This window comes from Emydura macquarii, unplaced genomic scaffold (genome assembly GCF_026122565.2).
Source record: "Emydura macquarii macquarii isolate MOO-44397 ecotype Brisbane River unplaced genomic scaffold, CSIRO-AGI_Emac_v2 contig_2863, whole genome shotgun sequence".
Taxonomy (NCBI): Eukaryota; Metazoa; Chordata; order Testudines; family Chelidae; genus Emydura; species Emydura macquarii.
In genome coordinates this window covers 4,407,470-4,432,822 of record NW_027133000.1, presented here as the reverse complement: position 1 = coordinate 4,432,822, position 25,353 = coordinate 4,407,470, and the positions used below count along the sequence as shown (strand labels likewise).

The 25,353-nt window shown below is 40.3% G+C and overlaps 1 protein-coding gene across 1 annotated transcript in view; it reads left to right on the top strand.

Annotated features, from left to right (window-relative positions):
• Window positions 1-25,353, top strand: part of ELOVL6 (ELOVL fatty acid elongase 6) — a 114,726-nt gene that overhangs the window by 58,916 nt on the left and 30,457 nt on the right. The window contains exon 2 of the mRNA XM_067568238.1: window positions 16,643-16,774. Within this exon, the coding sequence (XP_067424339.1) occupies window positions 16,643-16,774 (132 nt within the window). The remainder of the gene's footprint in view (window positions 1-16,642; window positions 16,775-25,353) is intronic.

The following is a 25,353-nucleotide window of genomic DNA, read 5'->3' as shown; positions in this document are numbered from 1 at the left end:
TAGTCATTATTATGTTGAAGGTTTTCTCTGACACAACACGATTTGACTAGTGAAATCCGTTCCCTATACCTCAAATTGTAAAAGAAAATTTTGGATGCAGGGAGCATTAATGGGGTATATGCCAAAAGATAGTTTAATATCCCTCTCCTAAACCCTGTAAAAATGCTTCCATATACTGTGTTGGAGAACAGAAGTTGTTAACAGAGAACATTTTCTCAGGTGGCTAACTGCAGCATATAAAATTCAGTTATGACCAATAATGCCATTTTTTTCCTTTTTGTTAATTAAAAAGTAATTGCATACCCGAGACAGCCGACCAAAATCACAGTGACCACAAAACTATTGTCTGTAGTTTTAAAGTTTAATTAGAACTCAAACTAATTAACTGTTTTGTTGAAACGTCTCAGAAAAGTCAACCTTTACTCGGATTATAGGGAGAGGTATGCTGCTTTCCTTAGAAAACACAGAAGTTGTACTCCTGCTTTAAGTGCAAAACAAAACACAAACTTAACAGCAGTGTGACAATGGCATCATCATAATACTCAAGGCCAGATTCTGATATCCTTAAACATTTTGTGAATGAACTCACGTTCTTTAATGGGGCCACTTGAGTAGTATCACACTATTCATTGTTAGTGGGGGTATAGGAATCTGGATTGCAGCTTTCTATATGAACCTTCCATCTACCCAAAGCACTTTGCAAACATTAAAGTGTCATAACAGTCCTGTGGGTTAGGCGGATGTTATCCCCATGTTATAAAGGTATAAACCAAAGCATAGGTTAACTGACTGGTCCTGAGATCTCAAAAACTCTGCTAGCACTGAGACTAGAATCTGTTTTGCCCTAACTTCCAGGTCTGTACCATAATTCCATTACTATTTTGGGAGGTTCTGAATATGTATCTAGCATTCTAAAATATTGGCGGGAAAAGTCCATCTCTGCATATATATATTCAAACATAAATATAAAGTGCAGTGTTCTGTATGTATAGTTTTTTATTCTTTTTAAATGAACCACCAGCTTCATATAAGATCAACAGACACCTAAAAGAATGGCTTTGTGGAACTTCCTGCAGATATCCTTGGTAGCTAGACGGATTAAAACATAAACCAAGGTCTAAAAATAAATATATTCAATTTCAGCACAGAAGTGAATGTGTTCAGGGCTGTTTGGTTTTTAATCTTGGCACAACCTAGTACACTTGGCAGCCTCTGCTCATGAGAGGCTCTAAACTGGTTTGCTGGGATACTGCAGGTCAAGGCTGAAGTCTAGTACTCTGGGCTGTTTCTGCTCAGGAGAGGACCAGGACCAGACAGTAGGTATAGTGAAAGACAGGACTCAGGAAGACTACAGAATTTCATGGAAAATTGCACAGTATCTTCATTAATTTATTCTGGAAGATAAGAGGCACGCGTATGTTATTTAACAGCTCCCTCTTCCTTTTTCCGCCCTCACCTTAATATACATCATAAAATCTTGCGGATTCATTTTCATCAAAAAACAAATCTGAGGAGATGAGAACATGGAAACAGCAAAAGACATTTTGCAGTGTATGGAGTAAGCTCTCTGAAGTGCTAATAAAGTGAGTTTCAAAGTTGCATTTGTGAGTATTCATCAAAAATTGCACACACAAGTATTCACATCAAAAGTGTTTTGTCTTCATTCAGTTGAGGATCAAATAAGATACCATGTGATTTTTCTAACTAGTCACAGCTAGTCACCATGGGCAAATACGGATAAGAAATAAGGTACAAAATTTTAATCCCTGGAATCAAGGGAAATGGTAGATTCCCAATGTATCTCCAAATCAAGCTGGACACCTCTCTGAAAGATATGTGTTAGCCAGATGCAAGTTATTGGGCTCAGTACAGGGGTAACTGGATGAAATTCAATGAGCTGTGTTGTACAGACATTCATGCTGGATGATCTGATGGTCCCTTCTGGCCTTAAAATCTATTAATTTCAAAAAGAAAAATAGTGAAAAATTGCAGAAAACTACTTGTGCCAAGCTGCAGTTGCAAAATAATAATTGAAAATGAATACCCATGAGGAAATTGGAATCTGCTCCAGGGTATTCTGCAAGCAGAAAAGTTGTTGGATATAGTATTGATAACAATTATTCTCTGAGCTCTTCTGTTAACTAGATGGCGAATATACTGTCACACTGGACCATACACACAGAATTACCTCTGTGAAACAGCATCAACCTCCCCTAAGTGGAAAAGAATGTAAAAAACCCAGGCTTTTTAGCTTGTAAAAGTTCCCACATGTGCAAGATTACCTTTATCACCAAGTCATGTAGTTTAATTTTCCATGAGAGTAAAGTAGCACAATTATATACATCGGTGACTTGTACATCTTAGTCTGTTTGTGGTGACATGGCATCTACATGATATGATTATGGTGCATTAGAAATACCTTGTACTGGATGGATGCCCAAAATGTAAAGTTTGGAATCTTAACATGTGGTGCACAGCTACCAACTTGTATAATTTACAATAGATATGAAAGCATGGCCCATGAAGGCTACTCAGTCCAGTAGGCTATAGCCCAAGTCTGCGATTCATCTGTCTCTGAATATTTTTGTCTTTGTCTTTTTCGCTGTTGAACTCAACCAACAAGCAATTTCCATTTATCTAACAAGAAAGAGACATACAAGCAACTAGTATGGTTGTGAAGTTTTTGGCTGGTTGGTTAGTTGATTGACTGGTTTTTAAAGTGTCAGCATATGATATTATACATACCCATTCAATATGGCCCTGAGAATCCTGGCAAGATCCCACTTCAGCTGTGGGTGTTGCAAAGTCTGGTCACCTCTAAACTAGACGGAGAGAGTGAAGACTGTAGTAAGTGGACTGGTATGTGTTTGCAGAAGGAAATTATTACTAATAGTAAGAAGGCATGGAACTGAAAAGACTTGTATTGTGTGCCAAAGGCATACCAGTGTGACAGCCCATTCAGTGCCGAGAGGAACACAGTTATCAGTGCTCTCACAGTTCAGCGAGTGATATATACAGGATGTGCTGGGCACACTGCAAAGAGCAATTTATTTATAAATTTGGAAAGCTTTGTAACATTTAGGGCATGTTCTGGAAAATGGTATCTTAGGGGGAAAAGAAAAAGGCTACTGCTATGTCTGGGGTTGCAGCTGTCAAGGAACCAATGTGCTCATTTGTAGCTCTTACAAAAACAGAAAAAGAGCAACAACAGTGAAAGGATGAAAGAGAATGTCTTCCATAAACTCAAAAAAGGCATTAATGTGACTGAATTCACCTGCAGTAATAACATCTGGTCATGACATGAAAGCAATGGCACAGATTCATTGATGCTCTTATAAAAACTGTAATTGTTTGAAGAAACCGGTACAGGACAGTTTTCTGTATGTAGGTTTGAATACAGCCGATACTCTTGACTTGAACTGCTTTTATTCAAAAGGCCTGTTAAGTAGTTATGTCCCATAAGATGCATTACTTCCATTGAAAAGAGCCTACTTCTTCTTTGAGTGATTGCCCATGTCCATTCTACTATAGGTGAGTGCACGCCACCATGCGCAGTTCCTGGAACTTTTTTCCCCTTAGCAGACCCCGTTAGGTGCCCCCTGGAGTCCCGCACGCATGCCGTGGTATGTGAGGCACTGTCCACCCTACGCCCCCTCAGTCCCTTCTTTCTGCCAACTCCAGCAGCGGGGACACGGGGTGGGTTGTGGAATGGACATGAGCAACACATCTCGAAGAACATCAGTTACTGGTAAGTAACCTTGTTTTTTCCATGTCCTCCATTCTATTAGAATAAAACAAGTTCTGCTGCACAGGTTTCTAACATTCACCACATGTGATGTGGCAATTTCCCATTAATTTAAGACAGTCTTGCCTTTTTAATAATCATGTTTTCTTCATCTATATATAGATCAAATATGAGTAAATAAACGTGCCACATAGAGGTATTTGTGCAACAGCCACACTATCACAGGTTTAAACAATGTGCCAGTCAGTATAATCACATCTACAGTTCCCAAAGAATTTAAAAGGCACCAATGTTTGCCAAGAAAAATGAAGACTTGAGACACTCTTGGGTTTTTTTTCCCTTTGTTTTACAACGGACCATAACTATTCAGCTTTTCAACACATTGCCTTCCATGATTAGTCCCATTATGACAAAAGACAGAGGATACCTTGAAAACCTCACCTGTCACTAACTATAATCACCTTTTTCAACATGGAAATGTTTTTGAGGAGTATGTCTCTCTTGTGGTTTACCATTGCTGTAAGTCTAGGAACCTACCTATCGTGTTTCCATTTCCTGTTGCTTAAGAAAACAGTGACTCCAGTCATTTTCCTGGCTGACACCCTAACAAGTATAATAAACCACAACAATCTGATGTCTCTATGGTTATCACGCTAGATTATTACTATAATTTTTAGCGTAGATTTTCAAAGCAGTCTAAGGGGTTTGGATACTCAAATCTCAGTCAAATTAATTAACTGAATTTGTCATTTCCTAAAATAAGGACATCAAAATGTTACAGAACTCCGGTCCAGAATTTTTCAAATGATCCAAACCACAAATCCAGACTTGGTTTGGATATTAAACAGAGCAATAACTGCAATAAATGTACAATAGGATGACTTTACTCACGAATATGAGATCAGAAATTGGACACTGATTTTTCCCACTTTTTACATTTATTTTTAAAAAAGAGTAAAAAAGCATGTTTGTAATGAGGTTAGTTTCAAATGTATAAAACCAATCGTGTCACCAGGAGGAACAAGGATCAAGCAAGGTATCAGAGTCTCTTAACTTCATGCTTGATTTCATACTTTTAATACTCTATTCTCTCTCATTCGCTCTTCGCTTTTAAGTATCCTGGTCTTTAAAATATGTCTGGTCATTTTATCTAAAGTAGCTAAAATTCTGTTTGTCTCTGTTAGTCCCACAATCCTTTCTTCTGCTTTTATTCATTTATTGAACGTCAGTGGGATGTAGTCTCCTAAGTGGGTAAGTCACTTTTGAAAATGGGACTCTGCCACATAAATCACTTAGGCCATGCAATGCTCACTAAAGCAATGCCTAAATACCTTTAAAAGTATGGGCCTAAGTGACATTTTGAAATGAGAATTAGATACTTTTATAAAGCATACCCAGAAAACTAACATGATGAATGCCAGCCATTAACCTGATCACTTTGCCTTTACAGAGGTCACATTTTAAAAGTTTCTTCCCTTATGAAAGGTTTTACCAGTTTGAGAGAGATTGCCTATAATTAAAAAGGGGAAAACCACCAGAAAAGTTAATATCTTTCCAAAAGGAAGACATTCATATTTTATAAGTGCAGCTGCTCTGAATTTTCCTGAAACTGTATAATGTGATAACTATATGATGTAGTATACTTTATTTTATTAGCTGCATAGTGTTCTTATGCTTGAGAAACATCTGTACATTTATTATAGGAGCATGAATTGCCCTTAATGGCAGTGGGAGTTCTGCTTAAAAATCACAGTCACACTCCGCCATTTACAAAGTTGGTTTTGAACTTTACACTGCTATATTATATCCTAGCTACTAGTGACTTCATTAAGTCCAATATTATGATACATTCATTTTAAAAAATTAGTTTTTGGCCCATTGTGCTGATCTTCTGTGTGGAAATGAGATAGCTCTGTGCAAGTGCAATCAAACTGAACATTGCTACTTTTGAAGAAATAGCAATTCGTTGTGCTACAAGAGTATTTTAATACCACTTACTACTTCTACCATAGCAGCAGCCTGTTGCACTAAAATCTGTTCCATCATAGTTGTAATCACTTGCACCCTCACAATCTGTTATCTTGTTTCTTAATCCCTCCCCTCCTTTGGTATTTCCCAGATTCTAACGTTTACTAATAGTTTTGTGCACCAGGATGGTAAAACGTGGGAGATGCAATCATTTTTGGATACACTACGATTCTGTTTTTTGTGTCAGTACTTTAGTAAGCTATATTATTTATATTGCTGTTTCTACATGATCCGTGAGCAAATGGAATGTTTTATTATTTGTTTGATAAATATTCCATCTTGGATTTCTGCCCTGAAATCTGTCTTCTGGTAAGGGCATCTTAGAACACCAGTGGAGCTAAAATTAAGATTTGTAAGCCTGGTTCTGCAAATTCCTGCTCAGATGTGTAGGGGCTGTGTGAGTGAATAAGGGCTATCTGGGTGAATTAAGAACTGGCAAGATCCTTGTGAGGGAAATTGAGCACCAGGGGCAGGAAATTCATTCCAGGTCTCATAGACTCCATAACTGAGATTTTACATTCCAGTGAGATGGCTGTAATGGAAGCTAAATGTGTTTTTTCATATCCATCATTATATCCTTGAATTCCTGACCAGCTGGGCTGTTCTACTTGGTTAGCAGCCCAGTGGAATAGAAACTACTTCCACTCAAAGTGGTTCTCACTGTAAAGTGGTTTCCCACCTCTCCACAAATAAAATGAAGTGGATCCAGACCAGTCTGGATATTTCCATGAGAGCTCTGTCAAAACAGGATGAGTCATACGTACTGTTCACTGCTGGAGTTTTACTGGTTTCAAGTGCAGTGGTTCTGTATTTAATGGTGAAGCTGCAGGCTGTAATCTATGATGTGGCTATCATGGATTAGTTAAAAGTCAACAACAAGGAAATTTTGAGTTTGTTATTCACTGTCGGGGATTTAAACCTCATCTCGGTATGTAAAGTGCCAATTCCCTTTAAATAATCCATGTTAAATGCTTGCTCCAGAATACACCTTTTTATCTTTATGACCTAATCAGTTAACACTCTTGGCTAAATTCTCTGCTGCATTCGGTCTTTACTGAGCACATCAGAGGCAGTGGAGCTGCAAAGGAGCCAGTTGCCATTCCCTGCTCCAGGAGGTGGTGTTTAGACTCTAAATCATGGCATAAAGTTGGCATTCTACTATTTGAACATTGCGGGAGCACAGCATGGTCTAGCTACACCCCTGATTCACTCCCTACCCTGCCCCCTACACCAGCAGAATGCCCACCTGGCTGCAGAAGCAGCACAGAGGTCCTGTAGCAGGGTTGAGCCCTCTTTCTCAAACCTTCCTTTTAGAGGGGAGGTTGAAAAGGTGATGGCAAGATTTGTGCAGCTCTGTCTGGATACCTCTGGTTTCCTATCAGTCAAGTTTTAGTTCTGGGCACTCTGCAGTGATTTCATTAGTATCCTTGGACATTGATTTCCTCCTGGCAATGAAGGAAGGTTAGGTGTCATTGCAGATTTTTTTAGTTGTCAAGCAGTCTGTGATACTGATGATCACAAGATGCTGCAGGCATGCTTCCAGGACCTATTCTTTGGCAACATTGTTCTTTCTTTTCTGAGAGGTGTCAGAAAATATTGTAGGGTAATTGGTCACTCACTCCAAGGGTTCTTACCTGCAGATTCTGTTGTGTCACCTCCCTTCTTCAGTATGTATGTGAGGTTACTACAATAGATAGCGAGTTGCTTTCTGCTGCAGTGCTATCGTTATGATAATGACAGCCATATCTACATCTTCTTTTAATAAGATCCAAGCAGTGCTGGCCAGTTCTTCTATCCATTTTTTTTTTTTTTTGGCGGGGGGGGGGGTTATATTTATCTGCTAATTTATAATTTTCATACATGGTTGCCCAGGCAACTTCTTGGGCCATCCTCCAGGGTTAAATAGCGACCATGGGCCAATCAGAAGGTCAGAAGTTGCTGTTGCTCTGGTCCCTTTGGGTGATACTTCCTTGGTGTGCCTTCTGGTGGCTGTGGGAATGTCAGCTGCCCCAGGTGCTGCATCCCTAAATTCTAATCCTGCAGATCCTTACAATAATAGGTCTTCAGATATGTTAAGGTCTGTTACAATGAGGACTGTGATCAATTATTTTCCACGTCCGCTGAAGGGAGGATAAGAAGTAATGGGCTTAATCTACTGCAAGGGAGATTTTGTTTAGATATTTGGAAAAACTTTCTAACTCTGAGGATAGTTCAGCACTGGAACAGCTTACCTAGGGAGGTTGTGGAATCCCCACTATTGAAGGTTTTTAAGAATAGGTTACACAAAGACGTGTCGGGATGCTTAGGTTTACTTGGTCCTGCCTCAGTGTGGAGGGAAGGTCTCTCGAGGTCCCTTCCAACCCTACATTTCTATGATTTCTGTGTCTTATTGGCTAGCTTAGGTGGCTCTGTGTTCATTGTGCTAGCTTTTGTGAAGCCCATTCTTAGGTGCCTAACTCTTCCTGTGCACTGTGTCAGGAGCCGAGGAGCCTAATTTTACTAGATGGCAGGGTGCTGAGGATTGCAGAGCCTAAGTGCCCCCTGTGAATCTGACCAAAGAGGTTAAAGGAGCTCTCACAGGGTGGACTGGGCCCTTTTAGAGGGAACTAGTCCAGCCCACCTGTGCCTCATTAACATAGCCTCTCAATGGGGCTTGATACAAGGTAGGTGGTCTTTATAAAGAGCCCGAGGAGGACAGGAAACAGGGAGAAGAAGCTGTAGCAGGGGCTGCAGACATCATGAGGCTCCTGCAGGAGATCCTTGGCCAGTGGGAAGGGTTTGGGCCTGAAGGACCACTTGGACACTGTGAGCATGTGGAAAAATTCCAGGCAAAAACGCCTGGGAGTTTCTGCAGAGATAAAAAACAGGGAAGGACTCCAGGTCGGAAGGCCTGAGAGTGGATGCTCTGAAGAGAGCAGGGAGTGTATTAAGGAGACTATGGTGGGCTGAAGGGAGTGGCTGATCAGAACCTGTGAAGGGCTGATAAGCTGTGTCCAAACTGGAAAATTAAAAACAGATGGGGTGGAAGATTCTTTATTTTGAGTTTGCTTTATGCTAGTAAACAAAACACCAGGAAGGGTTGTTATGGGTCACAAGGCTTTGTATAGTCATTGAGGATGCTGAGTGAAGGGAAAACTAAGGCAAGAGCCACTTCAGGCTGTGAAGGGGTGCCCAAAAGAGGGTTGACTATTACAGGAGCCTTTTGGATGAAAGGTTTTAAAATATAAGATTTTATCTTTAAAATGAAAAAAGATAATGAAATGAGAATAACTGGAAAAGAATTTGGTCACTTTGATATTGATCTGCTTTATGGGGACCCGGGAGAATTGACAATGTGATGGAGATTTAAGTTTTTGTACTGTTTTTGTAAAATGGACTTCTCCCTGTAGATATTTTAATTGAATAACCTTTGGTGAAACTCTGATACAAATAGTATCCTTGTAACTAGGTGAGATGTGGGTGAGTAGTCCCCAAGACTAGCTGCAATTGTATCTGTTTATAACACAAATCTGGAGCTAGTAAAGGGCAGAAGTTTAAATGGAAGCTGATAATATTAAAAGTGAAAGTACTGTAGCTTTGCATCAGAGCTACAGTGGCTGTGACCTACATAATCTTCCTTGTTGTTATTCTACATTGTGCCAGCCCTCTGATGATGGACAGACAACTCCAGCAATGTCTTGAGAATGCAATAACATGTCCAAGCAGAAATAGTTTATCACCATTGCCTCTTTTATAACGGAGTCTTGCTATAAGACATTGTGCTGAGAAAGATTTAGCTACATGGATTCCCATTAACTTAAATGGGAACTGTGTGACACTAAATCTCCTTGCACTCTGACCTCTAATATTGCTGGGATGTTCACTGTTTTGTAGGTTACCAGAAATGAACAGCCCAGAGTCTGTTCTTAGTTACACTGGTGAAAATCCCAAGTAACCGTACAAAAAACAGGGTTACTTAAGGATTTATACTCAAGACAATGAGATCTGACTCTAATACATAACTGAAACAAAACATGGATCGATTATCCAGTGCTCTGCAACTTGTTTAAATAGCTGTTTCTTTCAGGCTATAGTAGTCTAAGGTACATCTATGCGGCATACTTCTTTTGGCAATGTGTAGTGTACATTCTCACATAGGTCCCCTAGCACCAGGGTAGCTGGTGAGGCATGGCTTAGTGACAAAAGGCTAGCCGACGCCTTAGCTAGGTGTCAACAAAATCTAATGGACCATCACCTGGTTAAGTGGCCATTCTTTGGCAGCAAAGAGAATGTGGGTGAAAATCTACATCATGACAGAGAAACAGCTGGGGTTCCTGTTCACCAGACTGTGTGTCTCCTGAACCTCAGCTGGCGATGATTCTCAAAGAAGAGAGAGAACTATAAGAAGGGAGAGCAGACACACCTCGACTGATCTCTCCCTTCCTCTCTACCCCTGGCATCGACAAAACTTGAAGAACAAAGGAAGCATCATTGGACTGGGGAGGGATCCTGACTGAAAGGAATTCAGCCAGTAACATGCTGAAACACATGGCTCATTACTTTAGTCACTTAAAATCTATCTTTCTCGAGTTAGTACATTTTTTAAATTGTTTTATCTAAACCAGTGAGTTTGGATGGGAATGTTTGCGAAACTCCATTTCGGATAACAGGGTTTGTGCATATCATTTTCTATTAATAAAATGATCGACTTTATATGAGCTAGTATTGTCCAGGAAAGATCTGGGCAGTACGAGTTGCACATTTCTAGGTGAAAGTCTGGGACTAAGAATTTGCTGGCATTGCTCTGCAGTGTAATTCAAGAGTGGCTGGCTATAGCACTTGTACAATATAACTGGGAGTAACTTACATGCTGGAGGCAGTGTGTCTGCAGACCAGGAGTTGCGGTTCTCACAGCGACGCAGTGTAAGAGGCACCCCAGGTTGGAGAACTGAGGGGACACAGCTGTTCATCAGTCCAAATTGTACCCATGGTAATGTCACACTAGCATTTTGAAAGCCAATTTTTGTAGAAATCCAGCAAAGGGGGAAACAAGGTGAAGCTGACACCTGTTTAAGTTGTATTTCACTGGTAATGTGTTATTTGGAAGAACCTCATTAATGAGTGCACTTACCCATGTGATTGACTTTCATTGTCAGTGCTCTAAATATAAATATCACAGGACATTGTGCTGTAGGCATAAACCAGATTACACTGACATGTTTATAAGATTGGTCTTCTGATGTATTTCCCTCCTTTAAAATTCTTAAGTACTATAGAGTATGGAAGAAACAGTTGCAGAATTTCATATTTGCATTCTGGATTTATAGTTATTATTATCTAAAGCTGACAAATCCGTACAGCAAACCCCTTGTTGGTGATTTTTCTCATTGTATCTGTGAAGCTAGAGAAAGTTTTTGTTTTGTTGGTATCTCAGAAGTACAAATGCTAAGTTGATGATGAATGGTTTCACACCTTTTTTTATATGAACAGAACTTGCAATCTTAAATTAGCATCTTGAAGAAATCAACATTCCTGAGTTGCACAGGCTGTTTGCAAAATGAGCACATAGATGTGCTGTGTAGTTTAAAGTTTCTCAGGTCAAATGTAGTTTAAACTAGTCATAAGTCTGATCTTTTAATCATAACAGCAATAGCCTTTTTCTGTGGAAGGCTGATTCTGATAGGAGAAAAACACTTAAAAGCATATTAGCTTTCATTTCACCAACAAGAATATTAGTTCTAAAAAATTATTCTTCAATATTTTACAAATTACATATTTTGGAGGGGAGGGGAAGGAAGATTTATCACACCGTACCTTTCTCTTTACCTTTTGTCTTGTTTACTTTTTTTTGTTTTCCTACCTTAGGCCAGGTGACTCAGACTCTCCCTGCCACTTCTTGATACCTGAATTGGCTTTCCTGGAGGCAACACTTCCTGTCTGTGACTGACAAGAAGCACTGTTTCTGGTGGGATGGATTTTCTCCATCTTTCTTTGTTTCCTGCAGTCTCTGCCTCTCCTTTCTCGGTTTTTAATCCTTTCCTTTTTGTCTGTTTTCTATCTCCTGTTTTCTCATTGTACTTCTCCTGTTATTACACTTCATTTCTCTTTCCCCTCTGTTTTCTTACCTTCACTTCCTTCTCTTTCCTGCCAACTTCCTTTTCTCTCTTTCCATCATCGTCATCCTCTCCTTCCTCCTCCATTTTCCTTCCACTTGTCAACCACTTTTGTCTGTCTTCTCCCACAAACCTTTCCCTTCCAATTTCCTTTCTGCCATGCTAAGGTTTCCCTTTCTCTGCTGTGATTTTCAGAAGATCTCCCCCACATTTTCAGCCTGCAAGTCCACACATCTTCCTCCCTCTGGCAATCCCCATACTGAGCACAGTGCTCTGTATATAGCTTTTAGGACGATTCCTCCAGTCTTTGTGACTGAGAGACAGCAGGCAATTTTCAGAGGTTTAACAAAGGCTGCAGCGTACTCAGTACAGATAGTGCTTAATCCCTGAAGACTGGAAATGTAGGAAGGTGGAAGACAACTGTGAGAAGCAGGAACTCCTGCAAAATGGGGGACTTGGCAGCCTTGTCTTTCTTTATGTCTACTGTGTTACCTAGAGAACAGAATTGAAGGCAAACATATGAATGTGCTAACACTGAAGTTACTGGCTTACCCTTTTGGGTTTTGAGCTTCAAGTCTTAATATTACTTTATTGTTCTATTGTGTTTAGATTGTCGTCAGGGATTATACCATTATATTACAATGGTATAATAATGTCCTAGAATTACTCCAAAAAGATAAATACCGGTGTCCTGCTGGCCAGAACTATTGCAGTTAAAAACTGAATAGCATTTGATTACCATTGCTTTATATCTGTTCATTAGGAACTGGACTGAGACTACCAACATTTCACACGGAACATCATACAAACGTTGCAAAATAACTTCTGGTCATTACTGATCTTGTCCAGATTTGAACCAATAATTTTAGAATGAAAGGCTCTGCAGCCTAATAACCAATCATCTGTACTACTACTCAGTCCTCTAATAATACAATGTCCTTTAAAATAATTAATCCATAAGGGAAAAATAAAAAAATAAAAAGCTACTGATAGAAAAATTGAATGATTAAAAAGTGAACAATCAAAAAGAAAACGAAGGGATGCTTTCAATATCAGACTCCCTTATATACTGTACCTGTAGTGACCACAGGACTGTACTATTGTGCCCCTCTTAATTTAAAACTGTTCTGTACAGATAATCAATACAGTCAAATACTCTAGCATTTGTCAGTGCCAATGGGAACTCCTGTACAGACACTGTACCATTAAAATAAGAAATATGGAACTCATTAAAAAAAACTGATGAAGTGACCTAAAATATAGCTATACCAATTAGTATAATATAATTACTGACCTACTTGGTTAGACTTAACAGAAAGCAATGATTTCATTAATAATAGCCTAAATGAAATGCCATTTGGGTAAATAAGTGTTAACTTGCCTATGAAGGGGCATAATTATGTTTCTTTCCTAACTGTGAAAGAAAAGACAAACATTGAAAGTACATTATATCTTCTTTATTAAGACAGGAACATGGGCCCAGGTTTCCAAAGATATTCATTTAGGTACCTAAAGATGCAGAGAGGCACCTCATGTGATTTTCAAAAGTGCCTAGGCACCTGTCTATATCTTTAGATAAATTTAAAAAATTGACCCATGATCATTTTGACATATTAAATATTCCATAGGGATTCATTTTATTTCTTTCCACTATGGTGATTCAGCATGTAAAGCAGAACAGGGGTCAATTTCAGAGTTATGGACACTCCAGAGAAAATGACTTGCCTTCAGCCCCCCAGAATTCAAACAGTGTTATCAAAAACACCATGGTTGATCTCAGCTCCTAGGAGGATACATACAGCAGGGAGAGAGGCAGATTAAAACAGTCAGGATGCTCAGCATGCATGGTTTTATGGATTAGCGCTAAAACCTAAAACTATATGCTTAGAGACTCAGATTTTCAAAACTATCTAGGAGATTTGGATGCCCAGCTGTGGTGTCTAATTCCCCCAGGTGATTTTGAAAATCCCACTCGGAAGCAATGACAAAGCCAGTAGGACATACAGAGCACAGATATAAAGTACTCAATACAGCTTTCATCGCTAATTAAGCAGACTGCTGAGTTTTGCACCAGCTGAAGAGTCTCTGTTTGAGTGGTCCCAGGTAGAGGGGATTTCTAGTCTAGCCTAGAGATGACAAAGGTATGGATAACTATATGATAAAGACCGTAGTCAAGAAAAAGAGTAGCAATACCCTAGACAAGCATAGATGTAAAACAGTATGATTCCAGTCTAGAGCAATTTAGGGTCCAAATAACCCCATAAGTGTGAACCTCTTTGACAAAGGGTGAGTATACCCTGTACAGAGGGAGCATACTGTGGCAAGGTGGGCCTGTTTGGCCCCATGGGTCTGTGCTCCCTACAGCTATGCTGGTGGTGTGCTGGGGGGGCCAGACCCACCCTCTACCCCAGGCCCCAACCCAGGGACCTTGCAAGGAGTAGCCTCAAACAGCTTAGTCCAGGGGCTACTAACTTCCCTGGGTCGCTCATCTGTAGCCCCTCCACTTGTGGTCCTCCTTCAGTCTCTTTGGGGCAAGTGTCCTCTGGTCTTGCCTGGACAGGCTCCTGCTTAACTCCCATGGCTGGGTGCTCTCACCACACCCACACTAGCTCCTCCACCAGCTCCCCACCTTGCAGCAGCTCTGCTCCACTCTATTCCACTCCTCCACCGACTCCACGCCTTGCAGCAGCTCTGCTCCGCTCTATTCCACTCCTCCACTGACTCCACACCTTGCAGCAGCTCTGCTCCACTCAAGTCCCCCTCAGCTGCACCCATCTGCCTGGCTGGGAGGCTTTTAACTGCTGGGGCAAGCTCTTTGATTGGCCTCAGCTGGCCTAATTGGCCTAATTGCCGTGGAGTAGCCCCAGCAGGATTACCCAGGGAACAGGGATTTGCTAAGCCCGGGGCTAATATATATGCCTTCCAGCACCCTCCTATAACCCTAGTTTGCAAATAGGAGCACCCTCCTATAGCCGTCAGGGCTGGCCCCGTCACAATACACAGCCTCATCCAATTTACCTAAAAGCTTTCTGTGCCCATTGGTATCACCTCCCTCTAGTCTGGAGTGAAATTCAGCCAACTCATCTTCATCAGTGCCCCATCTCAGTGGGCCACCAGTGCTTCATCTCAGGAAAGCACAAGGGTACGATCCAGGTCTGATTGAAAAAAGCATATTGCTGGATGATAAACATGCTTACGTCATTGCCATCCTAGTGACTCACGATCTCAATGTGTTCTCCAAGACAGGACAGACCCGTGCTTGTCATGGAATCTTTGAAATGAGTCCACGTACAAGTGTCCTTTTCCGCATGGATACTGAAGTTAAAGTAGGTGACCCCAGTGCCAGGCCAGACAAGGATATTTTCAGCTGGGGAGACAGCTTAAGGCACAGCAGAGTTGTCTGTACATCAGCACAACTCTTCATGCAGTATTATTAATTGCTTTTTCTTTCCAGTTGATGATTTGTTACATGTTGCCATAACTGTGTCAAGAGAAACACGCTCTTTTAGGAAACATGAAAATCCTATGTTGTCCCTGTTATTCAATCCCTAGTGCTATAGATTTGTTTTCATGTCTTTGGGCTTATATTACTATTTAGCTTTCATTGTTGTATTATATTTATATGTTTATCACTCATTAAGGCTGGAGATGAAACTGGCTCACTTTGTAGTACTACAGCGAAGAGCAATCTGCTGCAGCTGGGCTTATATAGTCCATTGATATTTATGATCACTCATTTTCCCTTTGTTTGCAATTACATACTTTGTCCAAAACCTGTTCCTAAATATATATTTACACAGTTAGGACATTAGTAATGTTGTGCATCATTATTAATTGGGCATATAAACGCTTGATACAAGCCATCTGAATCCCTTGTGTGTGAAGAAAGGGATCCCAAATTTCATCCTTTTTTGACCTGCTATGGTTGAGCCTCAGTGAATTATAAGAATGAGGTTCGAATGTTGGCTGATGGAAATATCCTGATGTATGATTTATAGGCATTTTCAAGTGAAGCTTGCAAATCCAACACTACCTTTGTAGTTCAGTTCATTAGCAGAGTAGTATATGACCATTTCAGCAAACTCATTAGACTTCTTCTCCACAGAGAATAATCTTGCACTTCTCCCAAATTGCAACTCACGAACTATAAAAAATCAAAATAATATGAACACTGAATAATAGAACTATTGGCCTCTAGCCAGATGTTCCCACCTTTTAGGAGCCTCTTCCAATTTTATTTTGCAGTACAGAAGGTAGTCAAAATTCTTATTTGAGGACGCAATGAGAAGTAAGTGCATGTTCAGCAAGAAACGTGCAGGCAATGATCTATCAATTGAACATGCTGAATGATCCACAAAATGTGATCAGTTGCTTCAGATACAGACTGAACACTGATTTTAGAACTACACGCATGGGCAGAGGCCCAAATGGGCCTATGTGACATCTGTTTTTATTCACTAAAAGAAAACATTCACAACGAGTGGGGAGAGGAAATATCTGCAATACCAGTCAAAGCTTGCAGTATTTATTCAGGAAAGTTCCAATTTAGTCGATGGGAATTTTGCCCTGATTGGAATTTCAGGATCTGGATTTATACTCATGTAATTTTGGCTATTCCGTTATCCAAATTAGTGGCAGAAGTACATTCAAATTGTTTTGGTTTTAGCAAGTTTAGTGACAAGTTCTTGGCAATCATCTAAAGATGAGAAAACACTGTGTGCAACTGATGAATAATAAATATTTTATGAGGATTTTTTTTTCTTCGCTTTTTTTACAGGAAGAAATCTTTTCTGTTTTCAGCTCTATACGCTGCCTTTATATTTGGTGGTCGGCACCTAATGAACAAACGAGCAAAATTTGAACTGAGGAAACCACTAGTGCTCTGGTCCCTGAGCCTTGCAGTCTTCAGGTAGGCCTTTTTTGAAACAGCAAGGAATTGTTTGCGTTAGTTTATTAACAGAGTTAAAGTTAACAGAGTTAAAGGAAATGCAGCCATAACAAGAGCATCAAAATGATCAAGAAGTATTGCTTTAGTTTTATCATTTAATGACATTAAGTCCCCCAACCCCAAAATAGTCCTATTCTGCCCATCACATCATAAACATCTTAAGAGGAAGAAAACTAATAGCCAATCTCTTAAAGAGTAAGGTGAGAAGTGATTAAATCAGAAAATTACTTTGTATTTTTGTGACAGCCAAACTATCCTAGCGATCTAACCTACAAAATGAAATAAGCCAGTTATGCTGTTAGACTTGTTCCCCTTTATAGTTTAGTATTATGGTTGTGTTAGTAGAATAATTAGGCCATGATTCTGATCTGTTACTCTGGTGTAAATCTGGAAATACTTTGTTGACATGGATGAAGTTACACTGGTGTACTGAGGTCAGAATCTAGCCCTGGGGTTATTCCAAGGATGTAAAATAAAGAATTTATTAATGCATTGGCAAGGGATGATAGTGGGCGATGGGAAAGAATCTTACTGTGCTGTGACCTACCTCCTCTGAGCTTGAACTTGATCAGTGGTGAAACTCTCATTGATAGCGGAGAGAGGCCCTTTGTCACCTATTGGATCCTGCAGTGAGTCTGATTGATATTAGTGACAGCTTTCCCCTAATTCCCTTTCCAGATACACATGGTACCAACTCAATTCACTGACCACAGGCTACTAATGTACAGAGAACTAGTGATCGTGAACTCAGAGTATCACAGATTTCGGTGTTTATACGGAACACGTGTTATAGTTCACTGTGCAGCATGGAAACAATTTGTAAACCAATATCAAAGACCACTCATAACTGCATATATTTCTAACATCATAATAACTCCATAACTTCATTATAGTAGTTCACAAGCCCATGATGCAGGTTTGCAAAGTGAACAAAGATGTCAGTAGAACATTATGGATGATTTACAGATTATTTCACAGACTGTTGGTTTGAGGATTTGTCTTCACTACCATAAAAGGATTTGTGTTTTATTTTTTTTTAAATGTTGGCAAGTTTTAACAGTCTAAAACATAGTTTAGAGAAGATAAGATGTACTCAGATTGACTCAGCCAGCGAGCCTGTGCTTGCCTGTGCCTTGTCTGCACTAGAGCTTTATAACCTGCTAGTTTGAACGTGCTAGCTAAGATGTTCTTAAGCAATGTTTCCCAAACTTCACAAGGCGACCCACCATTGAATTTTGTCTTTTGTTTGCGACTCCCATTACATAGTTACATATATGCACCCTTTGCTCCAGTACTGCAACTTTAATCCCAACCAGGTGCGGAGGGGAGCCTCTAGAGGGTGGAGAGCGATCCCACCCCAGACTCACCCTGCAACAGCAGCTCCCTGCACCAGGTTTGGCCCACTCTCCACTTAGGTCTGACCAGCTGTAAAGGGGCAACCGGGCTAAATTTGAGCGAGTGGTGTTGCGACCTGGTACACGGGGTCACAGGGGCAGCCAGACCAACCGGAGTGCACCAGATCACAGTGCCCAGAATGGGAAGCCCAGCCCGGCAGGACAGAAGTCATGGCTCCAGGGGAAGTGCAGGACAGGTTCTCCTCCTTCCTCGGCCCCAGCACCTGAAGCATGTGTTTACCAAAGCCAGAGCCCAGTGATCAACTGGTTAATCCAGCCTTGGATATGCCAATCCATCTAGAACTGTTCTGTGACTCATTGGTGGATCAGGACCCACTGTTTGGGAAACACTGTTCTTAAAATAATCATCATCTTTTGCCTAGTGAAGACAAGCCTGGAGTGTCCTGGCTAAATTTTACTTTCAGTTCTTACATTCTGACAACGTATAATTTCCTGATAGCTTCAATTAGCACTGCATTCTCCACTTCCTATCCTTCATGGACCCATACGATTGCTGGGCACCTGTTAGCATTTGCTATACTTTCTCCCAGAAGTGTCTAATATCAGTGATGAGTGCATTGGTTCCTAAATGGTTTCTAGATGAATTTGTAAAGTGATTTGGGATGCATTTGATTGAAACACACACATGATTACAATTATGTTACCAATAAAATATAGCCATTAGTGGCTAGCTGCCTTCTGTAATATAATGTTAGCTTAATTCCCAATTTGAGAAAGTGTAGTGCGATTGCATATCTGTGTCTTTGAAAGAGGCCACCAAGATGATTTTTAAAAAAATTGCATTCAATGCAGATTGGCCCCAGGCTGAGATACATTGAAGTAAATATACCATAATCATGACCCGATGAAGTTTCTAAAGCTTTTTTTTATTAAGGGTTTTCCAAACAAACAATATGTTCCACTCAGAAGAATGACCAGGAAAATGTACCATGGGGCTAAAACATCCAGAAACTGAAACTCATGCAGAATATGGTGCACTGAGGACGAGCAGAGGCGCTTGAGCTATTGTTAGGGCATTATCTGGGAGGGAGAATTTGCTTTGGAATTTGCTTCCTCTTCCTTGCCCCCCACAGTCTAAATAGTCCAGTTCCAGTGACCGTCAGGGTACATCGCAAAACTCATCATTTTCCCCACATGCTGGAAAATGGGGGGAGACTGCAAGGGTGGGTAGTTTTGGGCAGAGATGGAGATCTGAGTTTTGAAGTTGCCTGAGTTACTGGTGGAGTTGTATTAAAACGTATTGGCTGCCTTTAGGAAGGATTTTATTTTAAGTTACATTAAGGGCACCTAAAACATATGACTAGATGTCCCTTTTATCATTTCCATAAGACTATATCAATACATTTGGCTTCAGTATACTGTATTTCTATGACAGTGGTACTATTGGAGTTCAAGCTTAAGATGTACGCCTTTCTCTAGGACTGGCTTTAGAGCATCTTAACGATATGATGCAATTGCATTGTATAGGGGGAAGAGGGAAGAAGGAGGTCAACATCTTATGAAAAGAAAATGTAACTATAAGGTGGATTATGAGTAGAATGGGTTGGGAATTTTCCGTTGGAATGATTTTCTGACAGAAAGTGCTGTTTTTGCAAAATTGAAATTTTTTTGGTGGAAAACGTCTGTTTTGCTGGGAAAAAAATCAGTTTTCCATTGGGGGAAAAAGCTCCCCAATTTCAATGTCACTGTCTGTCTGCGGGCAGAAAGTAAAATTGACAAAAGTCTTCTAGGAGGGCTGGCAAAGCTGAGCACCCTGACTCTCCACTTCCCCGGCTCTCAGCTCGCCCCCCCAGCAGTGCGGCACGGAGATGGAGTGCCCAGCATTGGGACAACAGAGTCTGAACAACCGTTGCGCTCTCTGCCTCTCCACCCTGGAACTGCAGGGAGAAGTGGTCGTGGCAGCCAGGCTCTTCGCTTCTCTAGCAATGCCCTTGCTCTGCTGCGCCCCACAGCTGGTCTGGAAGTCTCTTGTCAGTTTCACTTTGTGCTGTTTCACTCTCTTTCACTTGACTGGAGCCTTCCAGGCACGCATCCAGGAAGCAAAACAATTCCCTTTTTATTCTCCCAAAAGAGAATTTTTCTAGAAATCCCTTCCCTCGAAAATTTTCATATTTTTGACTTTTTTGTCCTAGTCCAGGACTAGCTTCCCCTCACCCTCCAAAACTGCAGCATTTTTTGTGGGAAAGAATTTCCCTTTTCTGGACAACTTTAATTATGAGGCTTCCATGTTCACATACTATCTCAAAGAAAAGAACCACTTGCCGCAGGATAGAGCGAATCCATAATAATAAATAAAATTTATGTTGGAGAGTTCTTATGAAACTAGTTTTCAGTGTCTCTTCCTGGATGCACAATTTCCAGTTCCATCCTTAGGGCTATCAGTCACTACCAGTCTCATTGAAGTGTGCTAAACATAATCCAGCATTGCTACTGCTGTAATCTTTGCCAGTGGCTTTAATGCTTTTGCCAGGTCCCCAAAGAAATGTGGATCACAAAATGAATGAGCCAGCAATGTGACGCAGTTGTGAAAAAGGCTAATATCATTTTGGGGTGTATTAACAGGAGTATTATATGTAAAACACGGGAGGTAATTGTCCTGCTGAAGGCAGTAAGGTATAGCATGAGAAGGAAATGTCTGCTCCAAAACTTCGGGAACATTGGATAGAATTTGTATGCATATGAGTAGGATCTGACTCCCATCTTCTACAGGAAAATACTTTTATTTTTGTACAGCATTTCTCCTTAGCTTTTCTTACTTTTTGTTGAAATTATATTACTTTTACTGTATCAATCAGAGACTTTAATAATCCATGTTCTTATCTGCTGTGTAGTGATGTCTAATCAAAATCTGATAGATTAGTCCTGTATACAACTTCAAGGCCTGTGAAAGCCATTTTTTAAAGTAAGAAGTGAGTTTCTTGCTCACTGCATCTTCTAATAATCCTACCATTTTATCTGCTCAAGGTATCATCATAAATATTAACACTTTGCTGAGATTTGAGAACTTGTGTCCTAGACTAAAATAGGAAATTCTGTTTGCCATGCAATGTTTGCCATTCTTCAAACTGTATCAATGTGCTTTTTCTTGCCAAGATCATTGAAGTGTGGTGGTATCTATGATAGGAAACTAGCTGTGCTTCTAAGAAAAAACAACAATAGAACACACACAAATTATTGAGAGTTTAATGTGAGTTCATTTGTTCAAGGGTGAATTTTAGTCGTAGAATCATAGAAACGTAGGGCTGAAAGGAACCTCGAGTCTAGCCCCCCTTGGGTAAGGACCAAGTAAACTAAACCATCATTGGCAGGTGTTTGTCCAACTTGTTTTTAAAGCTTCCAGTGATGAGGGACTCCACATCCTCCCTTGGAAGCCTATTTCAGAGTTTGACAACCCTTATAGGTAGAAAGTTTTTCCTAATATCTAACCTAAATCTCCATTGCTTCAGATTATGCTAATTATTTGTTGTCCTGCCTTCAGTGGAAAGGGAGAACAATTTGTCACCATCCTCTTTATAACAGCCCTTAACATATTTGAAGACTTTTATTGGGTCCCCCTCAATCTTTTTGCAAGATTAAACATGCCCAATTTTTTTAATCTTTCCTCATAGGTTTAGAAAAACCTCATCATTTTTGTTGCTGTCCACATCTTTCCTAAAATGTGATGCCAGAACAGAACACTGTACTCCAGCTGAGGCCTCACTGCTGCTGAGTAGAGTGGGACAATTACCTCCCATTTCTAACATAGAACATTCCTTTTAACACACCCCAGAATTATATTAGCCTTTTAAGCAACTGCATCCCACTGCTGACTTATTCAATCTGTGATCTACTATAACCCCCAAATCCTTTCTGGCGGTACTATTACTTAATTATTCTCCATTTTGTTGTTGTAGATTTGATTTTCTTTCTTCCTAAGTGTAGTACTTTGTACTTGCCTTGACTGAATTTCATCTTGTTGATTTCAGACCAGTTCTCCAATTTGTCAAGGTCATTTTGAATCCTAATTGGGTCTTCCAAAGTGCTAGCAACCCCTTCTAGCTTGGTGTTATATATAAAATTCTATAAGTATGCTTTCTACTCCTTTATCCGAGTCATTAATGAAAATATTTAATAGTAACGGACCCAAGACTGACCCTGTGGCACTCCACTAAATGCATCCTCCCAGCTTAACAGCAAACCATTGATAAATACTTTCTGAGTACGGTCTTTCAACCCGTTGTGCACCCACCTTATAATTTCATTTAGACCACATTTCCCTAGTTTGCTTATGAGAATGTCATGTGGGATTGTGTCAAAAGCCTTTCTAAAATCAAGATATTTCACATCTACTGCTACCTCCACTAGGCTGGTAAACCTGTCAATGCCAACAGCAAGCAGCATTTTTGAGGGTGACAAATGACTTGGTTTTTCTTTGGAAATGTTGCCAATTTTCAAATATTACTCTCAGGTATAATGTCATTTTTGCAGTAAAAATAGTTTAACAATAGTAACAGTTACAACCACAAAATATTTTTCATTTTGAAACAACAAAAAACATGATTTTTCATGTGTTTTGCTAGGAATGTAGGCATTTGTTTCCCTTCACTGGCCTATTGGCCCATTTCAAGTGTGAGAGACTTAAGGATAACTCTTTGGTGCTATCTCAAATTATTTTAGTCTTATTTCATTCAGCTCTCACATTTTAATTACGAGAGCTGGATGTACTGTACCCATCTCAATTCTTTGATGAAGTTCCAGAGGGTTCAATTTTTAAATCTTTGTTGTTCTGTGTCAGTATGTTCCCATTGCTTCCTCTCATTCGGCTGCATAATTTCAGCTACAGGATGAGTAACAATTAACCATTATCATTGTGTTTATGATGCTGACACAGGTTTATTTTTCCATCTCAAATGACCCGAGGAAGCAATATCTAATTTGATTAGGTGTCTAAATGGTATTCAGTCCTGGATGTTTGAACATTTCCTGAAGTTAAATTCTGATAGAACACAGCTAATTTGAGTTGCCAGTTCCTCTAGATAAGGTTAGTTTACATCCTATTGCAAAGGTAAAGTTAGGGTCATTTTTGATACTTGTTCTTAGCTACACTACAGTAAAAATATCATGCTGGCATTCCTAGGACACAGCTAAACTGTGAACAGTGCTCTCACAGAAGGAGACTGAGCCATTAGTTCATGTTTTCATTACATCTCAGCTAGATTATTGCAATTAATTCTTCATAGACCTTCCAGACTGTTTACTGTGTATGTTGCACTATTATCCAGAATTCTGCAACAAAAGTTTCGATAGGTCAGGTGTATATTTGACCACCTACTCTTCACACCAAACAGCAGCAGGGCCTCATTTTCCTTTGACCTGCCTTTTTAAAATGCTATGTGTAGCGGAAGGAGTGCCATATTTGCCTGTAATGCCACTAAGGGCTTGTCCTACAACACTTTATCATGTTATTACACGGGGGCATGTGCAGGAATTTCAATTTGACCGCTTTTGGAGGGGCACGTTAAAACAAACACAAAGGAAAGTTTTGTGTGACACCCCCTGTCCCCATTTCTCAGGACACCTCTGGTGGGGATGCCCAGCAGCAAGGAGGCGGCAGCTCCCCCTGACAGCGGCACTCTCCGTGTCCCTGCAGCCCAGAGAGGGATGAAGCAGCAGGGCGGCTGGCTGCTGGCTGAACTTCTACCTGCCCCACCCCTACAGTTGCTGCTTCTCCTTCCCTACTGCTGGCGTCCCAGCACAGCTGCCTGCTTTGCAGACCACCCACTGAGGCATGTCAGGGGGTAGAGGCAGAAGCAATGCATGGGACTCCAGCAGCATGCAAGGAGAAGCAGCAGCTGTAGGAATGGGGTGAGGAGGAACTCAGCCGGAAGCCAGTCACCCTGCTGCTTTCTCCCTCCCAGGGCTGCAGGGACACATGGAGAATATGGGGTGCGGGGGGCCGGGCCCCTGCTTGCCCCGCCTTGTACATGCCCCTGTTATTACATGACAGTAAGGAGCCAAGTTAGCTAAAAGTGCTAACTACAACTTTGCAGTCAATGAAGACAAGACTAAACCAAGTTTTAACCATGATGAGCTGATGCAATGCTGAACAGGCTTGTCCTTGCCTACGCTGTGGCCATCATTTCAGCTAACTGAACTTTTCACAGTTGTATCCTAATGCAACAAAGTTTTGTAGTGAATACAAGGCCTAATTAACTGATGGCCAAAAGTAATTTCCCTGGGTGCATCTTTCAGATTTAAGTACTTACGTGTGTGTTCATCAAAAGTGGCAGCTTCACTATCTAGCATGGCTGTTGGTAAGTCACATATTTGGCAAAACTAAGAGGCGAGTATCCCACTAGTGATCCATCTTATACTTGGATCACAATACATGCAAACCTCATTAGAAAATCGCTGTCATTTTTTCTTTTGGAAGGCTGTCCTAATATACTGCTTATTGTGAGTACTATGCCTTCCTCAGAAACGTGTAATTGATTGGTAAATCAATCTTCAGCGTTGGAGTCACTTATTCCATATTCTAACTCATAACAAAATCATGCCAGCGGGGTTACATCCTCAACAAATCTGTATATTAAAACATATTCTAAAGCTGAACAGGGAGGGAAAAAGACAGGGATTGTTGGAGTCTGAAAAAAACTAATTTCAATTCACCTATATTTATGACCCTATATTTGTGACTTCAGTAGCAGCAACTAGATAATCCTGATAAGGAAATACAAGTCGTGCTGTGTAGGCTGAATTGACAAACTGAAGAACAAATTAGACACTGGCTCGGAACAGAAACTAGAAATGATTTATTATATTATTACAGCATACACACTGTAACAGCGATCAGGATAACATAATGAAGTAAAGATATATTTCTAATATCACAACTACAGTCACTCATTTATTTTAGTTAATACCATCCCATCCAAATATTTCTATTCCTATGGCTAGATAGGCTCATCATTAACGTCATGTGATGGAATTTCCTGCTATTAATTTCTCATCATTTCCTGACCTCTGTGATCCTGTATAGTTTTATTACCCAGCATAGGCATGTTTTTCTTTCTTTTGCAATCAGATGAAACTGTTATTATATGTCTTTAAATTAGGAAATAAATCATATACTTGTACTTTTATGTC